This window comes from Octopus bimaculoides, chromosome 3 (assembly GCF_046866305.1).
Source record: "Octopus bimaculoides isolate indiv1 chromosome 3, ASM4686630v1, whole genome shotgun sequence".
Taxonomy (NCBI): domain Eukaryota; kingdom Metazoa; phylum Mollusca; class Cephalopoda; order Octopoda; family Octopodidae; genus Octopus; species Octopus bimaculoides.
This window is the reverse complement of record NC_142930.1, coordinates 159,161,476-159,182,484: the sequence shown is the minus strand read 5'-3', so window position 1 is coordinate 159,182,484 and position 21,009 is coordinate 159,161,476. Positions and strand designations below refer to the sequence as shown.

General features: G+C 37.0%; 1 protein-coding gene across 1 annotated transcript; it reads left to right on the top strand.

The window, feature by feature from the left end:
• Nucleotides 1-514: 514 nt before the first annotated feature.
• Nucleotides 515-20,857, top strand: LOC106884387 (cation-dependent mannose-6-phosphate receptor). The gene is made up of 6 exons (XM_014935740.3): nucleotides 515-998; nucleotides 12,290-12,456; nucleotides 16,090-16,175; nucleotides 17,368-17,498; nucleotides 18,360-18,486; nucleotides 19,923-20,857. The coding sequence occupies exons 1-6, from the start codon at nucleotides 811-813 to the stop codon at nucleotides 20,040-20,042; spliced, it is 819 nt and encodes a 272-aa protein (XP_014791226.1). The 5' UTR covers nucleotides 515-810; the 3' UTR covers nucleotides 20,043-20,857.
• The last annotated feature ends 152 nt before the right edge of the window (nucleotides 20,858-21,009 follow it).

The window sequence follows — 21,009 nt, the reverse complement described above, 5'->3', positions numbered from 1 at the left end:
AACTGGTGTTGGTTTGTGTACGTCCCTGTAATTTGGCGCTTCGACAAGAGACGGATAGAATAAGAGGACTTAGTTTCATTTATTCGATTAAGACGCCTCATGACGGTGCCCCAGCATGGCCGCTGTCTAATGACTGAAACATGTAAACAATATATGTCTGAATGAGTTCAAATTAACCTCAGTATATCTCGGACTACAGTCTCTACCGTCATTTTTTCTTTAAGATTGTAGACTGTAATTTTGGGCGGGGGAGATATTCAGCTACTATTTCTAGCAGATCGAATGACCACAAATATTGCTGGCATGGGTAGTACTTTTCGAGAATCGGGTCGCACTACTAAAAAATTGAATTTTTCGTTTAGACAGTCTTGCTAGCCGCATATTATCCGGCACTAGCATATTGTATAAATAAAAGTAAATGTTTTGTCAACATGTGACAAGACTCCATCAGACATTATTACTCTTGTGTCTTTTGCACCTCCGGCACTGAAGAGTGACAAAACATTTCAGTTTCACACAAGTTGGCCCACTCAGTGTGTATACATGTATATACACACATTATATACACACGCGCACATATAGGCACACACACACTTACACACAAATATTCACTGCATGCGTACACACATCTATTTTGTAAACTTACATTAAATATCCATTCCACACACCCATACATGCACAAAATTCTGTCAGCTTCCTCTTTCTTTCCAAATACTTTGTCCACCTTCTTGGAAACATCAAATATTGCAATCAACTCTTTCTTTAACCCTACAGCGTGTGGCCGGCGATTTACAAGACACACCTGGAACTATGTTGACTGTACAATGGCTTAGCTTGGAACGAGTTCATCTAATACCTATGGTAGCTCTGTTTTTGAATATTCTGTTAAGTCTTTCAAGTCTTCCTGCGACCAACGCCAAGTGTGTGTTTGTAGGGCGCCCGAGCCAAGCTACGGTGAAGCGAATCAGCGATCGAATCGCACCGCTTGATCAGAAAAAGTAAGTTGTATGAATATATATATATTGAACTTTTTTTGTTATATTTACCCGAGTCTCTGCGTTGTTTGACCAAATCTTCAAATTATACATTTGAACAAACACGTCTATGTTTATTCTGCAGGTTTATAAAGAGAGGGAGCTAGAGACGGATTAATGTTATGTTGAGTTGGCACGTAATTAGGATAACATTATTGACTGTATGAACCTGTTGTTGATTTCAATCTCCTTCTCGTTCCTCTTCCCTACAAGTTGACTCTGAGCAAGCAGACCTGTGGTCAAAGGTGTTTTTCGCTGACTGCCCCACCCATTTTCCTCGGATTAATATTTAATACGTCCTTCCATTTTAAGACAGCAGTGTGTCATTTGAGAGATATTTGCCTGTTATTTCTAGTAACTGTAATGGCCACGTGGAAACTTCCTCCGAGGTTCGACGCTAGCATGTTTATTTAGCAAAGTCTGCACTGATCGAGCAAACCTATAAATAAAAGGCGTTCCAGTGATGATCATCCCTTCTTTTACCTTAATTCCATTTTCATCTAGAATATACTTTTTATTAATATTAAATCGATTTCAATACTTGATTGATACTTTAATTTTATTGACCCCCGGATGTATAAAAAGCAAAGTTGACCTCGGCCGCATTTGAACTGAAAACGTAAAGGGTAGTAACTAAATACTGCATTTTATCCAACGATCAAAATATGTTAGCAATCCATTTGCTTTTTTTGTTTTTTAAACCTCTGCACAATGCATATATGAATACATTGTGCGATGTGCCCTTCCTTTCTTAGATGATAAGTGTATGATTTGAGGGATACTTGACAGCTACTTCTACCTGTGGAAAGGCCACGTTGGCTAGACACTAACCAGATGCTGTTTAGCTCCATGTCATCCCTGATCATAAATTTTCAAAACATTGTTTATTTAAAAAGCTTTCCCCCATAACTTCCAAGACCATCGTCAAAAAAAGAAACGTTGAGAAAATCCTCAACAAAACGAGGAAGTCCACCTTATGTGAATGTACTAATCCGAAACTCCGCCCAAATTTATTTTGATTGGAATTTTTGACTTTGAATTCGTTTTTGTTAATGTTATTAAAATCATAGATGTATGCCACCTCTCTGACTAAGTTAATTTAATCTTTTTTTTGTCTTTCACATATAAACTATCGAGTTACGTACATTCACACACACACATACACACTATATATATATATATATATATATATAACGGCGGTGCCCCAGCATGGCCACAGCTGAGCTGAAACTACAAAAATAAAAAAAAAGAAATATATATATACATATATATATATATATATATATATGTATATATATATATATGTATATATATATATATATAACGGAATGCCAAAAATGGGACAAGAACGCAAAACATCCAGACAGTAGGTGATACAAAAAAAGGGACAACAAAATATCCAGATAGACGATACAAAAAAAAAAAACAAGGACGGGTCATTCAGAGTTTTCTTTCTTCTGTCGAGTTCCAGATTATCTTTGCAATTTCGGCTGATTATACTCGAGATTGCTCCAGTCTGGTCAGCCCCAAGGAAAAACTAAGCTAAGTGCACTAGATTCCTTGGAAGAAAGCAGCGAATGTATACGAAAACAAGGACGGGAAAAACGGAGAAATGGTACACAAATACAAATGTAAATAAAGGACATTAACAACAGGTGTCTTTCGACTAAGGACCAATTAAATTTAGCTCGCGTGTGTGTGTATATATATATATATATATATATATATATATATATATATATTCGGTCATCCCATAAATGCGGTTTTTTCAATTGCTTGAACTAAATGTCGGAGGGGGTGGGATAAACTACCTCCATCAACTTGCTTTAAAAGCATGTAGTAATTTTTACCTTATTCTTAGTGCAAGTTTTGAAGAGTGCAATTCGATTTTAACACTTATTTTTTCAAAACTATAGTGGAAGTGACAAAGGAGCTTATTCGGCATATTTCGTGTTACGAGTTCAGTAAAGGCAACAACACAACGGAAAGTGCGAAGAATATTAATGCAGTATATGGGGATCGGATAATAAGAGTAAGCCAGTGTCAATGGTGGTTCCAGAAACCCCAAGCTGGAAACTACAGCCTAGAAGACAATCCTCGCCCTGGAAGATCTGGAGAGCTCGACGAGGACGTCCTGCAAATCCTGGTGGAACAAAATCACATCGTAACTGTTGAGGAACTAGCAGAGAAGCGTGGATTTGGTCATTCAACCATTCATCGACACCTGCGTACCATCGAAAAGTTAGTAAATTGGGTCAATGGGTTCCTCACAAACTTTTTGAGTTTTATCGCACGCAGAGAGTGAATGTGTGCTCTTCTTTGCTGTCACATCTCACGAATGAACCCTTTTTGGACCGAATAGTGACTGGTGACGAGAAATGGGTCCTCTATAAAAATGTCAAGCTCCGAAGACAGTGGGTAGGGAAAGGAGAAACACCGGCACCCCAGGCTAAAGAAGGTCTTCACCCACGTATGGTATTGTTATCTGTTTGGTGTGATATGAAAGGTTTAGTCCACTTGGAACTTTTAAACCCAAACCAAACGATAACAAAGGAGATCTACTGCGAGCAGCTTGAGTGGCTTAAGTGAGCGCTAGAAGGAAAAATGACCATCTTTGGTTTCAAGACGAAAGGTGTTCTTCCATCAGGATAATGCTCAGCCACATACAGCGAGGATGACATCTCAAAGGCTGGAGCAGTTTGAATGGGAAACGTTACCCCACCCACCATATTCACCGGACATTGCCCCATCTGATTATCATTTATTCCGCAGTCTTCAAAATTATTTGGACGGAAAAAATAGGAATTCTGAAGACGAGGTCAGAACAGTACCGGAGGAGTATTTTTCGTCACGAGCAAGTGAATTTTGGAAGAGGGGCCTTGCAAGTCTATCAGATAGATGGAAGAAGAAAATGAAGGAGAATGTATTTTAGATTAGAAAAGAACTTTGTTTATCTTAATTTTGAAAGATAAAAGAAGTATAAAAAAAAACGCATTGTTTTTGGGATGACCCAATATATATATATATATGTGTGTGTGTGTGTGAAAGAGAGAGACAAACACATATATGGCGTTGCTACAAACGCCATAGAGATTAGAATTAATGTGGTCGCTTGACTTGCTCGAAATTGCAGTTAAATCTCCCTCAGATTGTCTTAAGGAAACAAATCCATCTTCAGACGTTTGATAATATAATCGTAGATACACAATGTTAGAAAAAAAGATATGGTCATGGTTGGAATGTCTTTGGACATAAGTTTTGTTTGATTATGGCTGACCTGGTGCTAAGCAACAACGCTAGGAATATAAATGCCTTTGCTGTAATATAGTTGTCACCCAATTTCGATCCCCGTTGTAACTACTTCACTTACATTGCTAATGTATCTGGGGGGAAAGCATAAATGTCACATTTGCTTTCTTTCGTCATGAGAGTCTGTGTGTGGTGGCTCGACCGGTTTAAAATAGACCCAATTCTGTTTTTTATTCAAATCTACCGTCTTATAAAATGAAAGTTTAATGTAATCTTACGAAGCACGGAAAAAAAAGTAAAAATTGAAAATGTACGGCTGTAACACTTTGATTATAGGTCGGCGTAATCAAGACTGCCTTCCTGGGCCTAATTAACGACGACAACCACAACCTAACATAGAATGTCTGTTGTCTTGTCGAAAATAAACAGCGATATTTTGGTCGACGCTGTTGATTGTAAATAAACGCTCCGGCGGCCCGGTTTCGATCTGAGATGAATTGTTTTTCTTTATGAACCATTCATGAATTTCACACTATCTTATTTGCTCTTATTCATGCCTGGAGTTTTGGAATGTTGTTTAGCACCAAGTGAACCTTGATTAAGTGAAATCGCGTGGTCCAGTGGCTAAGGTGTTGCACTCAGGATCGTTAGATCGTGTTTTCGATTCCTGGCCAGACCAGTTGGCGCATTGTATTCTTGAGCAATAGACTTCACTTCACATTACTCCAGTCCACACAGCTGTAAGATGACTCCCAACAATAGTTAGGAAGTTAACCCCCGAAACAGACTAGCGTTCCGTTTAAGGTTGAATAGTGTTGTAATCGTCATGGAAACCGGTTAACCTCCGGCCTTGTGAGTCCCAAGGTTCGTGTCAACTTTAAACCATGAAGACCTAAGATCAATAGCATTCCAGCCATCATCTCGTTATTTTCCTGTGTGCAAAGAACCAAGAACAACATGAATCAGTGTACCCTCTTTCGTCAAACTAAAGCGTTTGACCTGAGCTCAAAAATCAAAAAAAAAAAATTAGTGTAATAGGTGTAAAACAACTTGCTGTGAACGAATATGAAGACAAAAAATGCGCGCTCGCGAACGGGGGCGGGGGTGGGGTGGGGAGAGGACTCGGAACATTCACATCGTGAATGTTCCGAGACGCCTCACCGGAGCCAAGAAACAAAAGAAAAATAGTGTAATAGATGTAAAATGACTTGCTCCGAACGAATATGAACAAAAAAAAAAAAAAAAAAAAATGCGCGCTCGCGAAAGGCGGGGTGGGGATGGGGAGAGGACTCTGAACATTCACATCGTCACACATCGTCAGTCCATGGCCTCTAAACTATAGTGTTTGACCCGAGCTCAAAACAAAAAAAAAAAAAAAGTCTAATAGGTGTAAAACAACTTGCTGGGAACGAATATGAACGAGGAGTTGTGTCTGAAATGCTACACTTCTATTCGTCCTCAATCAAGTACTGGGGTCAATGTTATCGACTTGTCTCCTCTGAATGAAGTTTTAGGTTTTTGTGCCTCTAGTAGAAATCTGGTACAGAGAGATGTGACAGGGTGACACCATAGTAGGATGGTGAGAGGGGGTGCTATACTAAGAGGAGTAAAGTTGCATTCATTCTATGGCGTCTGTTGAAGATTTGTGTTGTGTCTTGTAACAGTAGACTGTTTACACAGCTAGATGGACAGGGGGCCAGCGAGAGTTAAGTGTCTAGACCAGTGGAACAGGGCAATGTCACTGGTAGGATTTGAACCTTCTACTTTACATGCTTAGTTTCCTGTGACTTATTTACTGAAATGGAGCTGTTTAGTTCGGAGTCAAACCTTTGATCAGAGGTATTCCAGACATATCTATCCCGTTTTTAGTATATAGGTGATTTTAGACTATATTTACCCAGGCGTAGGAGTGGCTGTGTGGTAAGTAGCTTGCTTACCAACCACATGGTTCCGGGTTCAGTCCCACTGCATGGCATCTTGGGCAAGTGTCTTCTACTATAGCCTTGGGCCGACCAAAGCCGTGTGAGTGGATTTGGTAGACGGAAACTGAAAGAAGCCTGTCGTATATATGTATATATATATATATATATATATATATATATATATATATATATATATATATGTGTGTGTGTTTGTGTGTCTGTTTGTCCCCCCAACACCGCTTGACAACCGAGGCTGGTGTGTTTACGTCCCTGTAACTTAGCGGTTCGGCAAAAGAGACCGATAGAATAAGTACTAGGCTTCCAAAGAATAAGTCCTGGGGTTGATTTGCTCGACTAAAGGCGGTGCTCCAGTATGGCCACAGTCAAATGACTGAAACAAGTAAAAAGTAAAAAGAGAGTAAAAGAGTAATACGCTCATCCAATTTTTAAAAAGATGATAGGGTGTGTGATATAAGAGAATTTTGATTGCTACTTTTAACATGTATAATAATCACACAAGTTTTCCCCATTGGTTCATCCACATAATGGGGTATATTTAATTGGCTACAATTTTGCAGTAACAATTAGCCTTCTTATAGTTAGAAAAGAAATTGTTGACATATGATGTCACAGCCAGAACTAGTTGGAACTGGACCATTTAGTTTGACTCCCTTCTATCATATTGGTTTCAAATTTTGGCACAAGGCCAGCAATTTCAGAGGGGAAAGCAAATTGATTACATCAACTTGTGTTCAACTGGTGCTTATTTTATCGACTCTGAAAGGATGAAGGGTAAAGTTGACCTCGGTGGAATTTGAACTTAGTATCTAAAGACGGATGAAATACCGCTAAGCATTTTTCCCTGGTGTGTTAACAATTCTACCAGCTCACCGCTTTATTCCCATATTAACAACAGAGTTTTGTAGCTTTGTTGTTATTCTTATTTTCTATTTCTGTAGAGGTAACATTTGGTTATTATGCAGCTGAAAATACTTCTGTAACTAACATGACCTAAATAAGGAAATTTTTAATTTACCTCTACCTAGACCAGCTAGATAAAGGAACCTCTACGTGGTCATTCGACGTCCTAAAAATAGCAACAAAATTACCTCAGATCACATTAAGACAACACTTTGGATAATGTCTGGGAGCACTACAAGGCATGGAAAAATATATATCCACGTAGATGGTCACAACTGCAAGACCTTTGATGTTAGGTTTGCTTGTTCAGAATTGACTAGAAGACATGCAACTTCTAACAGAATAGTTATCCTAAGAATGTCCGCTTTCTCTCAAAACATATTTGCCTAAGTCAGTGAGGGAGACTGTTCTAGACACTCTACCTGCTAGAAATAGCAGCAAAATCTTCTCAAACCACAGTTGAAAAAAAAGTCTGGTGCTTATAGCTGGAATATCTTTATTAGCCTGCAGATCTAGTTGGTTTGGCTGCCAGCATCAATTTCTGTTTGAATTGATTTCATATTCAGCGTAATAATACACTTTTATAAGCTAATGAATGATGTGAAAATCATTTTCGCTATAAATCATTTAGCAATTAAAGTTTGAAAATTTTGGGTAATTTTAGCCAATTGTAAGCCACAGGCTCATTCATACCTGTTTCCAGGGAGAAAGCACGTGTGTTGACTGGTATATTCTACGCGATGCCATGTGTGTTGATGCTGTGTTCTGTTGCTTGTGCCCATCTGTTGCTTGTGCCTATCTGTTGCTTGTGCCCTGGTTGTGAGATGTGCTAAAAATAGCAGCTAAATATGCCTTAAATCACGCACCCCCCATTAAAAAAAATTTTCCCATTATCATATGAATTCCCATGTGTATAGTACAAATTTGCAAAAATTTTCAAAAAATTCCAAATTTTAAAGAAGTTATGAGGGGTTGTACATTAAACAGAATTTGATTCCTTTACAGTTTCATATAAAAACACATGCTATTTTCAGAATGTTGACAACATGTGCAGTCATGCACAAAATGACAGCTTCCAAATCCTGTTTCCTGACTAAGTGAAAATCATCAAACTTTAAACCTCTATAACTTTTTAAAAACATTTTTCTGGAAAAAGTGAAATAACTCCAGCAATTCAGCTTGGAAAAGTATATTAATGTGCCAAATTTTAAAATTTTTGATAAACTTTAATTATTGAAATGCTGGCAGTCAAACCAACTAGATCCTACCCCACTTGGTCAGTCCTGACTTGGGGTTAGGTAACCATATTATTAACAAATGAAGGAAACTTTACATAGCTGCATGAGCTGATAGAAATAACTGAATTTCCTCAAAACACACATCTTTCTGACTTTAAAAAAAAAAATAAATAGTCTATTACATAGTGTAGTCATAGATACAAACACCATGTCTTAATGAAAAACACGATGGCCTCAGCTCGAATATATATTTAGTCACATAATATATATATTTAGAATAATATATATATCATAAATCCTCGAGTATAACCCGCCCTTTTTTCCCAAAATTTAAAGGTCAAAATTTCTAGTGCATACTATATACGAGGTTAAAGATGAAAAATATTTTCTAAGCAACATTTTCTAAGTGATAAATATGTAAAGGCAATTTACTTAATATTTATTTTTCACTGACGTTATTACTGTTATTTCTTTATTTTCTGCAAACAAAGTGCACAAAAAAGCTACACGTTTGCATTATGTTATATATACAATAATAATAAAGGACGTTACCGTATATACGTTTACAAACCAAGGACGTTATATCGACTTCTTTGACTCAAGTTAGAGAAGGGGTGCGTATTATACACAAGGTTTAGGTTTTTCAGAGGTACAGCCCCCTAAAAATCCCCTGCGTATTATACTCAAAGGCAGACTATACTCGAGGATTTACGGTATATATATTCAGAACTAGTTGGAACTGGACTATTTAGTTTGACTCCCTTCTATCATATTTGGTCACAAAATATATATTAGTCAGAGCTTATCACCATTGGAGCAGTTGGTGTTAGGTTCTGCTAAACTTAATGATCAAAGTCAACTAAATTATTTGACTTCCAACAACAAAACTATATTAATGCTAATAACGTAATGAGCGCAGTTAAATTGTGTGCCAGTCTAGGCCTCCTGGCAGTATCTGTTTGCGGCCCTTTGCGTTCTGATTTCAAATCCTGCTGAGCTTAACTTTACCTTTCATCGTTACTGGATTAACAAAATACAACACAGGTCCAGCACTGAAGTTGATTTAATAAACTGTACCCACCCTAGATATGTGAGGTTTGGTGTTACTGTCAGAAATCAATAGTAGTGCAGTTATATGAAATTTATATATATAAAAAAAAATTGTCCTATTTATAATAAATAAAGTTTTCATTGATTTTTATGGCAGGAAAACATTTCTCTAATGAAACATTTTTAACAAGTAGTTAAGCTGCAGTTTTCTTTCTAAAATTTATATTTTTGTTTGAGACGGAAAAAAAAAAAAAAGAACAGAGCGTATTGTCTTTCTTCAGCTAATATATAGACAGCAAATTAGAGGATTAAATAACAATCTTTGGTTAAGATATGATACAATACCAGTGAAGTACTAAGATTGGTTTATATTCAGATCTGTTCAGTTTGGCTCTCAGATTTTCTCAAACTGAACAGATCCTTATATTCTTATGAAGTGTTCTAAAATGTAAATGGAAATATAAAAGGAGACTAGCAATTATATATATTATTTAGTCCAAAGTCAACCCTGATCCTGCAGACCCATAAGTGCAGCTGTGACTGTTTTGACCTATTTTCTGGGTCATAGTATTTGTTTTCAATTTTCAAGATGGCAGGATGTGATAAGAAGCAGATTTTGTTGCTGTTTCTAGCACACTGAACGACCACATAGTCACCTTCCACTGGCTTATAAACTGGACATGTTAAGTAGTTTATGATTTAAGAGGAGAATAAAGTAAACACATGCATGCATGCATGCGCTCACACACACACACACAAATACACACACACAAATACACACACACACAAATACACACACAAATACACACACACCTCACTATATTTCCCTTTTTGTTTTATGTTTACATATATTCTTATTCTTGATCTCTAGTTCATGACGAACTTCTGGTGTTCCATTATTAATTACTCTGTCTCCTACATTTGTTGATAGAAATGCCATGTGTATACATTCATGTCTGAATTCATTGATTGTCAAGACACACAGCACACTTATTGGCTGTGTGCTCATGTTAATTCATTATCACACACTCTAGTAACAGTTGGTGGTTTTAACCTGTCAGCATTACATGCTATAGTTATTTTATTGTTATTGCTTATAGCTAAGAGCCATGCTTTCTATGTGTAACTCACCATACAACTGCAATATGTCTTTTTAACAATATGGCTGAAGGGAAATATATCAGCAGAAAATTTAGCATATTAAATACATGTAAAGTAGGATCCTCAGTCAGCTGAGATTATCCAAGTAATTAGTTAACAAAGCCTCCTACCAAGGGCATTTAAAATCTAAGAAAAACTACAGGCAAAAGAGATATGTCCTATAAGTTGATTCGAATGTTTGTGTAGTATAAATAATGCAAACTGGCATCTTGGGTCTTCTGCTATAATTCTGAGCTGATTAAAGACTTGTAAGTGAATTTGAAAGACGGAAACTGAAAGAGGCACTTGTGTGTGTGTGTGTGTGTGTGTGTGTGTGCGTACATATGTATATGTGTTTGCATGTACTTGTGTCTTGACATCTTGTGATTGTTGTAAACGAGCATCACCATCAGATAAGCTATGTTATTTGTTTCCAGTCTTCCTTGGAAAACATATCCACCCATGGGACATATTAGCTGCTTGGAAATAGGTGGGGGTTGGTGACAAGAAGGGCATCTAGATTGGACGGTTTAACCTAGGTTGGTAAGCTGAGGGGCTGCACCAGACTCCAGTCTGATTTGGCATGGTTTCTATGGCTAGATGCCCTTCCTAACACCAACCACCCTGAGAGTATAATAGGTACTCTCACGTGCCATCGGCACAGGTGCCAGTTGCGTGGCACCAGTATCCGCTACAATTATGATTTTACTTGGCTTGATGAGTCTTCTTCTCAAGCATGGCATATAATACCAAAAGTCTAGGTCATTTGTCATTGCCTTCATGAGGCCCAATGCTCAAAAGGTGCTTTTCATGTGCCGCTGGCATGGGTTCCAGTTATGTGCCACTGGCACGGTTCATGACTATGATTTCACTTGGCTTAACAGATCTTCCCAAGCATGTCATATCGCTAAAGATCTTGGTCACTAGTCATTTCCTCCATGAGGCCCAACATTCAAAGATCATGCTTCACCACCTCGTCCCATGTCTTTCTCGGTCTACCTCTACTACAGGTTCCCTCCACATTTAGAGCTCAGCACTTCTTTACACAGCTTTCCTCGTCCATACACCTCACATGACCATACCAGCACAGTTGTCTCTGTTGCACACCACATTTGATGCTTTTTATGCCCAACTTTTCTCTTAAGATGCTTACACTCTGCTGTACATGCACACTTATATTGCACATCCAGCGAAGCATGCTAGCTTCATTTCTTTCAAGCCTACGCATGTCCTTGCTGGTCACAGCCCATGTTTCACTGCTGTGTAGCATAGCTGTTTGGACATCGGCCTTTCACTCTGTGAGAGAGACCCTTTGTTAGCAGCAGAGGTAGGAGCTCTCTGAACTTTGCCCAGCTTATATATGTGTGTGTGTGTATGTGAGAGAGAGAGAGAGAATGTAGTGATACTTATGGATTTTTGCAATATGGCTGAGGAAAATACCTTAGTGGAGTAGTATTCCTTATGCTAAATTCAAAAGAAGTAGTATTTCACATATGAAAAATATTAGCTGAAAAAAATCTTTGTCTACTGAGATTATCAAGGTAAATTAGTTAGCGAAAACTCCTTGTAGGAGACAAAATCTAAAAACCAGGTAAGGGACATAACTCTATTAATATCTCTGGACATTCCAGAACAAAACAAAAAACACACAGAAGCAAACACAAAACAATACAAACTCAATGTAACGGTGTAAAAAATTGTAAATTGTTTTTCCTATCTTTCTATCTCTTATCAGGTTTAAAGTTGTTGGTATGATGGGTAAATATATTTATAACATTGGTATATGTACTCCAGTTATGGAGAATGCTAACCAAGATGATATTGCTGTAATACAGATAAAAAGTGATGACAAGACCAGTACTGTCATTGGCAATATCACTAATACCTACATATTAGATGGGGGTAAGTAACAAAATTCTTTAAAAATATTTTGTTTTTCTTATGTACTTCAGTTTTTTTATTTTGTTCTAAAATGTCATTTTGAAGCTGCATAAGCATCTATGATTGTGAAACCTTAACAGTGAATGGTTTGCCTATTAATGTATGTTGTTATGCCTTAGATCAGCTCTGATTGAGCAGACATATGATCAAAGATTTCCCAACCAGGATTACTATCTCCTTTTGTTTTCCCAGAAATAGTTTACCTGGGACTACATTATTCAGTATGCGTTTCTTTTTTTTAAGATAGAGGGTGATTTGAGGGGCAGGATTTAATTGTTGCTTCTAGCAATTTCAGTGACTATATAGTCCTCTTAGTGGAGGCGCAATGGCCCAGTGGTTAGGACAGCGGACTCGTGGTCATAGGATCGTGGTTTCGATTCCCAGACCGGGCGTTGTGAGTGTTTATTGAGCGAAAACACCTAAAAGCTCCACGAAGCTCCGGCAGGGGATGGTGGCGAACCCTGCTGTACTCTCTCAGCACAACTTTCTCTCACTCTTTCTTCCTGTTTCTGTTGTGCCTGTGATTCAAAGGGTCAGCCTTGTCACACTGTGTCACGTTGAATATCCCCGAGAACTACGTTAAGGGTACACGTGTCTGTGGAGTGCTCAGCCACTTGCACATTAATTTCACAAGCAGGCTGTTCCATTGATCGGATCAACTGGAACCCTCGACGTCATAAGCGATGGAGTGCCAGCAACAATAGTCCTCTTAAAATTATGGCTTCAGTCAGATGTAGCAGAGGGAAAGGACATTATTCTAAGAAAAATTTCTAAAGAAATGAAAATATTTTGGAGATTGTTACTGTGTAGCACTTGGTCAGCCCAGATTGAGCAGTGCTATGATCAAAATATGATTTGAAGATTCAGCTGCTATTTCTAGCAGGTTCATTTGCTGATAAATTGGCATAGTATATGTGGGTGAAATTGGTACTGTTGATGTAATTTATGTTCAGTTTTAATAACTGCATGGAACATGTGGAAATAATGGAACCACATAGGGATATAGTGTATGAAAAGACAGGTAGAGAAAAAATAGCCCACAGTTTTAACACAGGTGGGCAGTTTCAATTATTATCAAGTTAAGAGTTTTAGTTCATTACAATGTAAACTGTTTCAGTTCTCATTAAGATATCAAGTCTTTATACTCACACACCTGTGTGTGTGTGTGTGTAATTTTGCTTGGGTTTTCTTGTCTTGACAATGCATGATAGTTGTAAATGCGTATCACTGTCATACAAGCAGTGTCATTTGTTTCCAATATTCTGCAGAAACTTGTCTGGTCATAGGGAAATATCAACTTGTTAGGTAACAGGTGAGGGTTAGCAACAGGAAGAGCATCTGGCTTTAGGAATCTACATGTTTGCATGGGTTTGATGGGGTTTGCTGGCCAAGCTCCTACACAGTGAGACTGAACCTAAAAACCATGTGGTCACAAAAATATTTATCGTAAATCCTCGAGTATAGTCCGCCCTTGAGTATAATATGCAGGGGATTTTTAGGGGGCTGTACCTCTGAAAAACCTAAACCTTGTGTATAATACGCACCCCTTCTCTAACTTGAGTCAAGGAGGTCTATATAACGTTCTGGGTTTGTAAACGTATATACGGTAACGTCCTTTATTATTATTGTATTTATAACAATGCAAACGTGTAGCTTTTTTGTGCACTTTGTTTGCAGAAAATAAAGAAATAACAGTAATAACGTCAGTGAAAAATAAATATTAAGTAAATTGCCTTTACATATTTATCCCTTAGAAAATTTTGCTTAGAAAATATTTTTCATTTTTAACCCCATATATAGTACGCACTAGAAATTTTGACCTTCAAATTTTGGGGGAAAAGTGCCGATTATACTCGAGGATTTACAGTAGTCATAAGATGTGAGGAAAGTGAAGGAGAGTGAGAAGAAAGATATGTATAGAAAGAAAAAAAAAGAAACAATAAGTAAAAATAGAAATGGGAAAACAAATGAGAGAAAAGATGAAAAGTCTATAATTATTTTGAAAGAATCAGATTACATCATTATTCCAAGTTTGAAGAAAAATATATTAGTGATGGAATATCAAGCCAGGTTGAAAAAGGAAAGAAAAAGAAAGAGACCAAGTAAGTAAGTGGCAATGACCTTTTGGCAGCCTTTTAGGCAGTATAAACATCCGAGTGTATAGAAAATACAAGGCAGGAGCTATGGTAAAAATGTAAAGAATTAAACAATGAGGAACAAAGCTATAGTTTTATATATATCATGATGAGGATAATGATATATAAATAACCATATATATATATATATATATATATATATATATATATATATATATATACAATCCAAGAAAGTTAGGGGTTGTGAATCCAACCCACTAAGGGATAATATCTATCCAATATACTGCCAGAAGACATTCATTTCATCTATCAATTACTCCAGTCTACTGGAGTTATATAGATAGAATGAGGCATGTCACCTCTAGGCTGAAACAGCTGTAAGACATTGTCCCTTCTTCGGTCACTAGATGCCCTTTTTTATTTTTATTACTGATATGACATAATATGTCGTATTTGTTTGTATATTGTTTTTATTGTCCTGTCCTCTTAGTTGAAAAATAAACAGGCAAATTGACATTATGCAATGTCTGCAAATTGATGAGTACCACATATTCCCCTCCATTTTCTTATTGCTATATATATATATATATTAAATTCAAATTACGACAAACGTAAATAAACAAGCGAAGCTTGCTTTTAGAAGCATTGAGATGTCTTTTTTATAGAAAGTTAAAGAAGTGATGTTTAAATTCTCAATTGCAGAATAATGCTAATAATATAGCCTGAACAGGATAAACTATCCCTATTTTGCAGAGAAAAGTGTAGGCGGCTAGCTGTCCACAGCTAGCTGCCTACACTTTTCTCTGCAAAAATAGGGATAGTTTATCCTGTTCAGGCTATATTATTAGCATTATTCTGCAATTGAGAATTTAAACATCACTTCTTTAACTTTCTATATATATATATGTGTGTGTGTGTGTGTGTGTGTGTGTGTATAGTTGTCAACTGTGGAATACAACTCACTACTACTACTACTACTACTACTACTACTACTACATAAACCTAATCATTGCATAGTGCATGAAAATACTAGTTTTATCACAATAGATATATAATATTCTACCATTATAATATTGTAAAATTGTAAATAATAAAAATGAAAATCAGATTAAGTTGGAATTTCAATGATTTGTGTGTGTGTATGGTGTCTGTGTATGAGAATATTTACATTCCACATATTCGTATGAAACATTTGACCAAAATGAACAGTGATGTTATGTTGAGCTTAACTGTTAATTTGTCCTGTAGCTTTCCATTTTTGACGACAAGTGATATATAAAGGTTCTTTACTTAAAAAATAGTTGAGAAGTTCGTTCATCTGCAAATTAATGCCTCAGTAAGTGTTCTTCCTAGTTTTGCCTTCATGGGAAAATGGACTTAAAATGAATGACTGAATGTATGTATGTATGTATGTATGTATGTATGTATGTATATACACTAACACACACACATATTCTATATATTTATGCATATATTCTATATATTTATACTTCAACAGTTAACTGGGTATCATTAGAATATCGCAATACCTACAATAAGAAGAAAGCTCTTCTTATGATCATTTGTGATGAATCTGTAACTGATGTAAGTAATTTTTGTTTATCTATTTTTATTAATTCGTCTGAGAAGGCAGGATAAAATCCATGGCATATGCGGGACTTTCCCAGACTAGTGAAATTTATTTTTTCAGCTTAATCAGGAAAAAGAGGACAACATCCAACAGTTTGATTTGTTTTCCATGGTACCTTTTTTTCAGAACCTCCAAGACTGGTGGGAGTTGAGGAGGAAGAAGTTAACTTATGACTGGAGACCTAGCCTTGATGCTTAAAACTGAGGGACCTGCATTAAAGGCATCCAAGGATCAGGAGGTGAAGCCAGACTGGGTGACTGGTTAATCTATCATCCAGAAATATAGGACAGAAGTTGTTGGCACTCCGTCGCTTACGACGTCGAGGGTTCCAGCTGATCCGATCAACAGAACAGCCTGCTCGTGAAATTAATGTGCAAGTGGCTGAGCACTCCACAGACACGTGTACCTTAACATAGTTCTCGGGGATATTCAGCATGGCACAGTGTGACAAGGCTGACCCTTTGAATTACTGCATGAAAAAATAGACATGAAACACTGACAATGATAGTGATATGTCACTTTCTTTTACTGGTTCCAGTCATTGGACTATGGCTATGCTGGGGCACTGTTTTGAGGAATTTAACCAAACAAATTGATCCTAGTACTTTTATTTTTGTAAACCAGGTACTTATGCTACTGGTCTCTTTTGCTGACTCACTAAGTTAGCTGGATGTAAACAAACCAACACCAGTTATCAAGCAGTGAAAGGACATACACAAACAAAAGTAACACACATAGATGTATATACATACATATATAATATATATACAGTACCACCTGACTGGTCCTTGTGCCGGTGGCACGTAAAAGCACCCACTACACTCTCGGAGAGGTTGGCGTTAGGAAGGGCATCCAGCTGTAGAAACTCTGCCACATCAGATTGGAGCCTGGTGTAGCCATCTGGCTCACTGGTCCCCAGTCAAACCGTCCAACACATGCTAGCATGGAAAGCAGACGTTAAACGATGATGATGATGAACATAAAACCAGAAGAAATGCTGCAAAGCATTTTGTCTGGCATGATAAGAATTCTGCCAACTCAGTGCCTTTTCTTTTAATATTGAAACCATTTCCAGTATGTTATATGTTCTTGTTTCCTGCCTACAATGCTTGCTTGATTTGTTTGTTTTTTCTCTCTCATTCACAGGATAATCCCCAAATTCAAATTATCACTCGAAACATCAAGAACACTGATAACTACTATGTGTTTACACTTTTACATCCATCTGTCTGTAAGAAACAACCATCAATAAGTGTTGGATCTATCATTGTAATTGTGTAAGTTCACAGATCATAAAATTTTGTTACCACTCATTTCTGAAATATTAGTATTAATAGTCAGATCACTGCACCCAGTCTTATATTATAAAATATTGGAAAGTTGTCTTATATTTATGTTGATGTTCTTTCTCCTTCAAAAAGTTTGTAGGTGATTTGACTGTTATTTAAAGCACGTAGGAGCTCGATTGTTGGCTGTAGGTCGAAATGTAGCATGTTACCTCATACAGCTCAATTTGTTCATAGCTAAGTTGTTAAAGGTTAAAGCTTATTTCGTTTGAGCGAGGTTATGCAAGCAAGATTTATCTCCCTTAGTAAAAAAAACTATTATTCTTACCATTTCCAGCTTCTCTTTTATTCTTTTACTCTTTTACTTGTTTCAGTCTGCGGCCATGCTGGGGCACCGCCTTTTAGTCGAGCAAATCGACCCCCAGGACTTATTCTTTGTAAGCCTAGTACTTATTCTATCGGTCTCTTTTGCCGAACCGCTAAGTTACGGGGACGTAAACACACCAGCATCGGTTGTCAAGCGATGTTGGGGAGACAAATACAAACACACAAACATATATATACATATACATATATACGACGGGCTTCTTTCAGTTTCCGTCTACCAAATCCACTCACAAGGCTTTGGTCGGCCCGAGGCTATAGTAGAAGACACTTGCCCAAGGTGCCACGCAGTGAGACTGAACCCAGAGCCATGTGGTTGGTAAGCAAGCTACTTACCACATAGCCACTCCTGTAAAGTTATTTCTAGTTAGCTTTTAACACTCTCTTCAAATTAAATTATGATTGATTAAAATATAAGATCCTTATTTCCTTTTAAAATATGTTTTTAATATGTTGTCTCTTTGACAGTTTTATCAGTATTGTTGCTGCCTACTTTATTATTGGCTTCTTATACATGAGGTTTGTCTTAGAAGCAAAGGGTCTTGAACAAATACCAAATTATGGATTTTGGCAAGATTTTGGTAACTTACTGGCGGTAAGTAGGTCTATACTCTTTTACTCTTTTACTTGTTTCAGTCATTTGACTGCGGCCATGCTGGAGTACTGCCTTTAGTCGAGCAAATCGACCCCGGGACTTAGTCTTTGTAAGCCTAGTACATATTCTATTGGTCTCTTTTTGCCGAACTGCTAAGTGACGGGGACATAAACACACCAGCATCGGTTGTCAGGCAATGCTAGGTGGACAAACAGACACACACACACATACATATATACGACGGGCTTCTTTCAGTTTCCGTCTACCAAATCCACTCACAAGGCTTTGGTCGGCCCGAGACTATAGTACAAGACACTTGCCCAAGGTGCCACACAGTGAGACTGAACCCGGAACCATGTGGTTGGGAAGCAAGCTACTTACCACACAGCCACTCCTGCGCCTATAATTAATCTTTTATTATTAATGTCAAGACGATTATTAATATTGGTTTCAAATTTTGGCTCAAAGCCAGCAAGTTCAGGAGACGGAGTAAGTCAATTACATCAACTCCAGTCTCCAACGGGTATTTAGTTTATTGACTCCAAAAGGATTAAAGGCAAAGTTGACCTCAGTAAAATTTGAACTCTGTACATAAATATGGATGAAATGCCACAAAGCATTTTGCCCATTGTGCTAACAATTCTGCCAGCAAGCTGCTTTAAGATGATTTTAATATTAGTAAGAAGCTTGCTTCCCAACTGATTGGTCTTGGGCTCAGTCCCACTGAATGTCACCTTGGGCAAGTGTTTTCAGCTATAGCACTGGGTCAACCAAAGCCTTGTGAGTGCATTTGGTAGATGGATACTGAAAGAAGCTTGTGTGCGTATATAATATATATATATATATATATAGATATGTGCGTGTACCCTTTCTCAACATCATACAAGTGATGTTCTTCAATTCCAGTCTTCTATGAAGAAACGTCTGGCCATGTGACCTTGGAAACAGCTGATGGTTCCGGACAGGTTTTCTCATGTTATGTGATCTTTGAAAATAAAAAAGCCTCCTTAAATGGTGTTACTTGTTTCTACTTCTATACATCAAACAGGCCTGAGGTCTATTGGTCTCTTTTGCCGAACCGCTATGTTATGGGGACGTAAACACACCAACATCAGTTGTCAAGCGATGTTGCGGGGACAAACAGACACACACACACACATATATATATATACATATATATGACGGGCTTCTTTTAGTTTCCGTCTACTGAATCCACTCACAAGGCTTTGGTCAGCCCGAGGCTATAGTAGAAGACACTTGCCCAAGGTGCCATGCAGGGGGACTGAACCCGGAACCATGTAGTTCGTAAGCAAGCTACTTACCACACAACGCCTGTAGACTTATGAGACAGATGAATGTGTTAATATTCACAAAAAGACATTTTGTTTCTCTTTATTGTCTCAATTTAACGATCGTTTTTCTTACCTTTCTTCAAGGATGGCTGTAACTTAACTTGTCGATCTGGAAGTTCAACTCAACAGAAGACTTATAAAGGAATTGGTGACGACCAGCTTGAAGAAGAAGATGAGCGTGATGAACACTTACTTCCAATGTGAAAAACAGAGCCAAATATGTATTTGGGGAATATAAAAGCAGGACACATGATCAAGTGATATCTGTGAAATAATTTAGAGTATTATCAGTTAGGCACTCAATCTCATTAAAATGTTTTTTTTGATATTTTGTCAAGAAGGAACTCACAGTATCTGTGTACAATTCTCTTGGTTTCTGAATTTAATGACTAGCATTATTGAAAGTATTTTAAAAAATGAAATACATTTCTTTAAAAAAATATCGCATATTTCTTTTTACTTAGGTAACCATAAATACACACACACCTTATTTTTATCATTTGTCATGAAAACAGTTGTAAGAATGATTGAAAAAATTTTACTGATTTGTAAATGAAAGAGATAGATTTACAAATTGGATTTCAATGAAGAGTCTGATTGATTTCTAGAACCATATGATATAGATATGCACACATATGGCAACAGTTTTTGATTGTCAAAATTATTTTAAAAAATATCTGTCCAGAGGTGCTATCACTTGAATAGATATAAAATTGTTCCTTATTTTATTTGTTGTGGGGTTTATAGAAAAACTAAATACTCTAAGATTGATGAACTGATTTGTATGAAACTTCACAAAATACTTCTTGTTTTAACTCTTACAGCCAACATTGGAGTTCTTCCTATTATTGTACTAGCTATTTCTTTACAACTGGTTTCAGGTTTTCCCATTTTCCCTAAGATTCCACTAATATTTATTTATATATATTTCTTTGCCTTGTCTTTCCAAATGCATTTTGAATGAAAATCATTTCACTTAACAAGAGTTATAAAATAAAATTTGTTGTTTCCTTTTTAAATCTTGGGAGTCTTGTGTTAATACTTTACAAACATATTTTTCTCATCTTCTCTTGTAGCAGATTATTTTCAATGAAATATATTTTTAAAAAGGGAGAATGATTCATTTTGAATTCTATTTCATTTATTTTTGATGGAAAAAACCTAAGGAAAG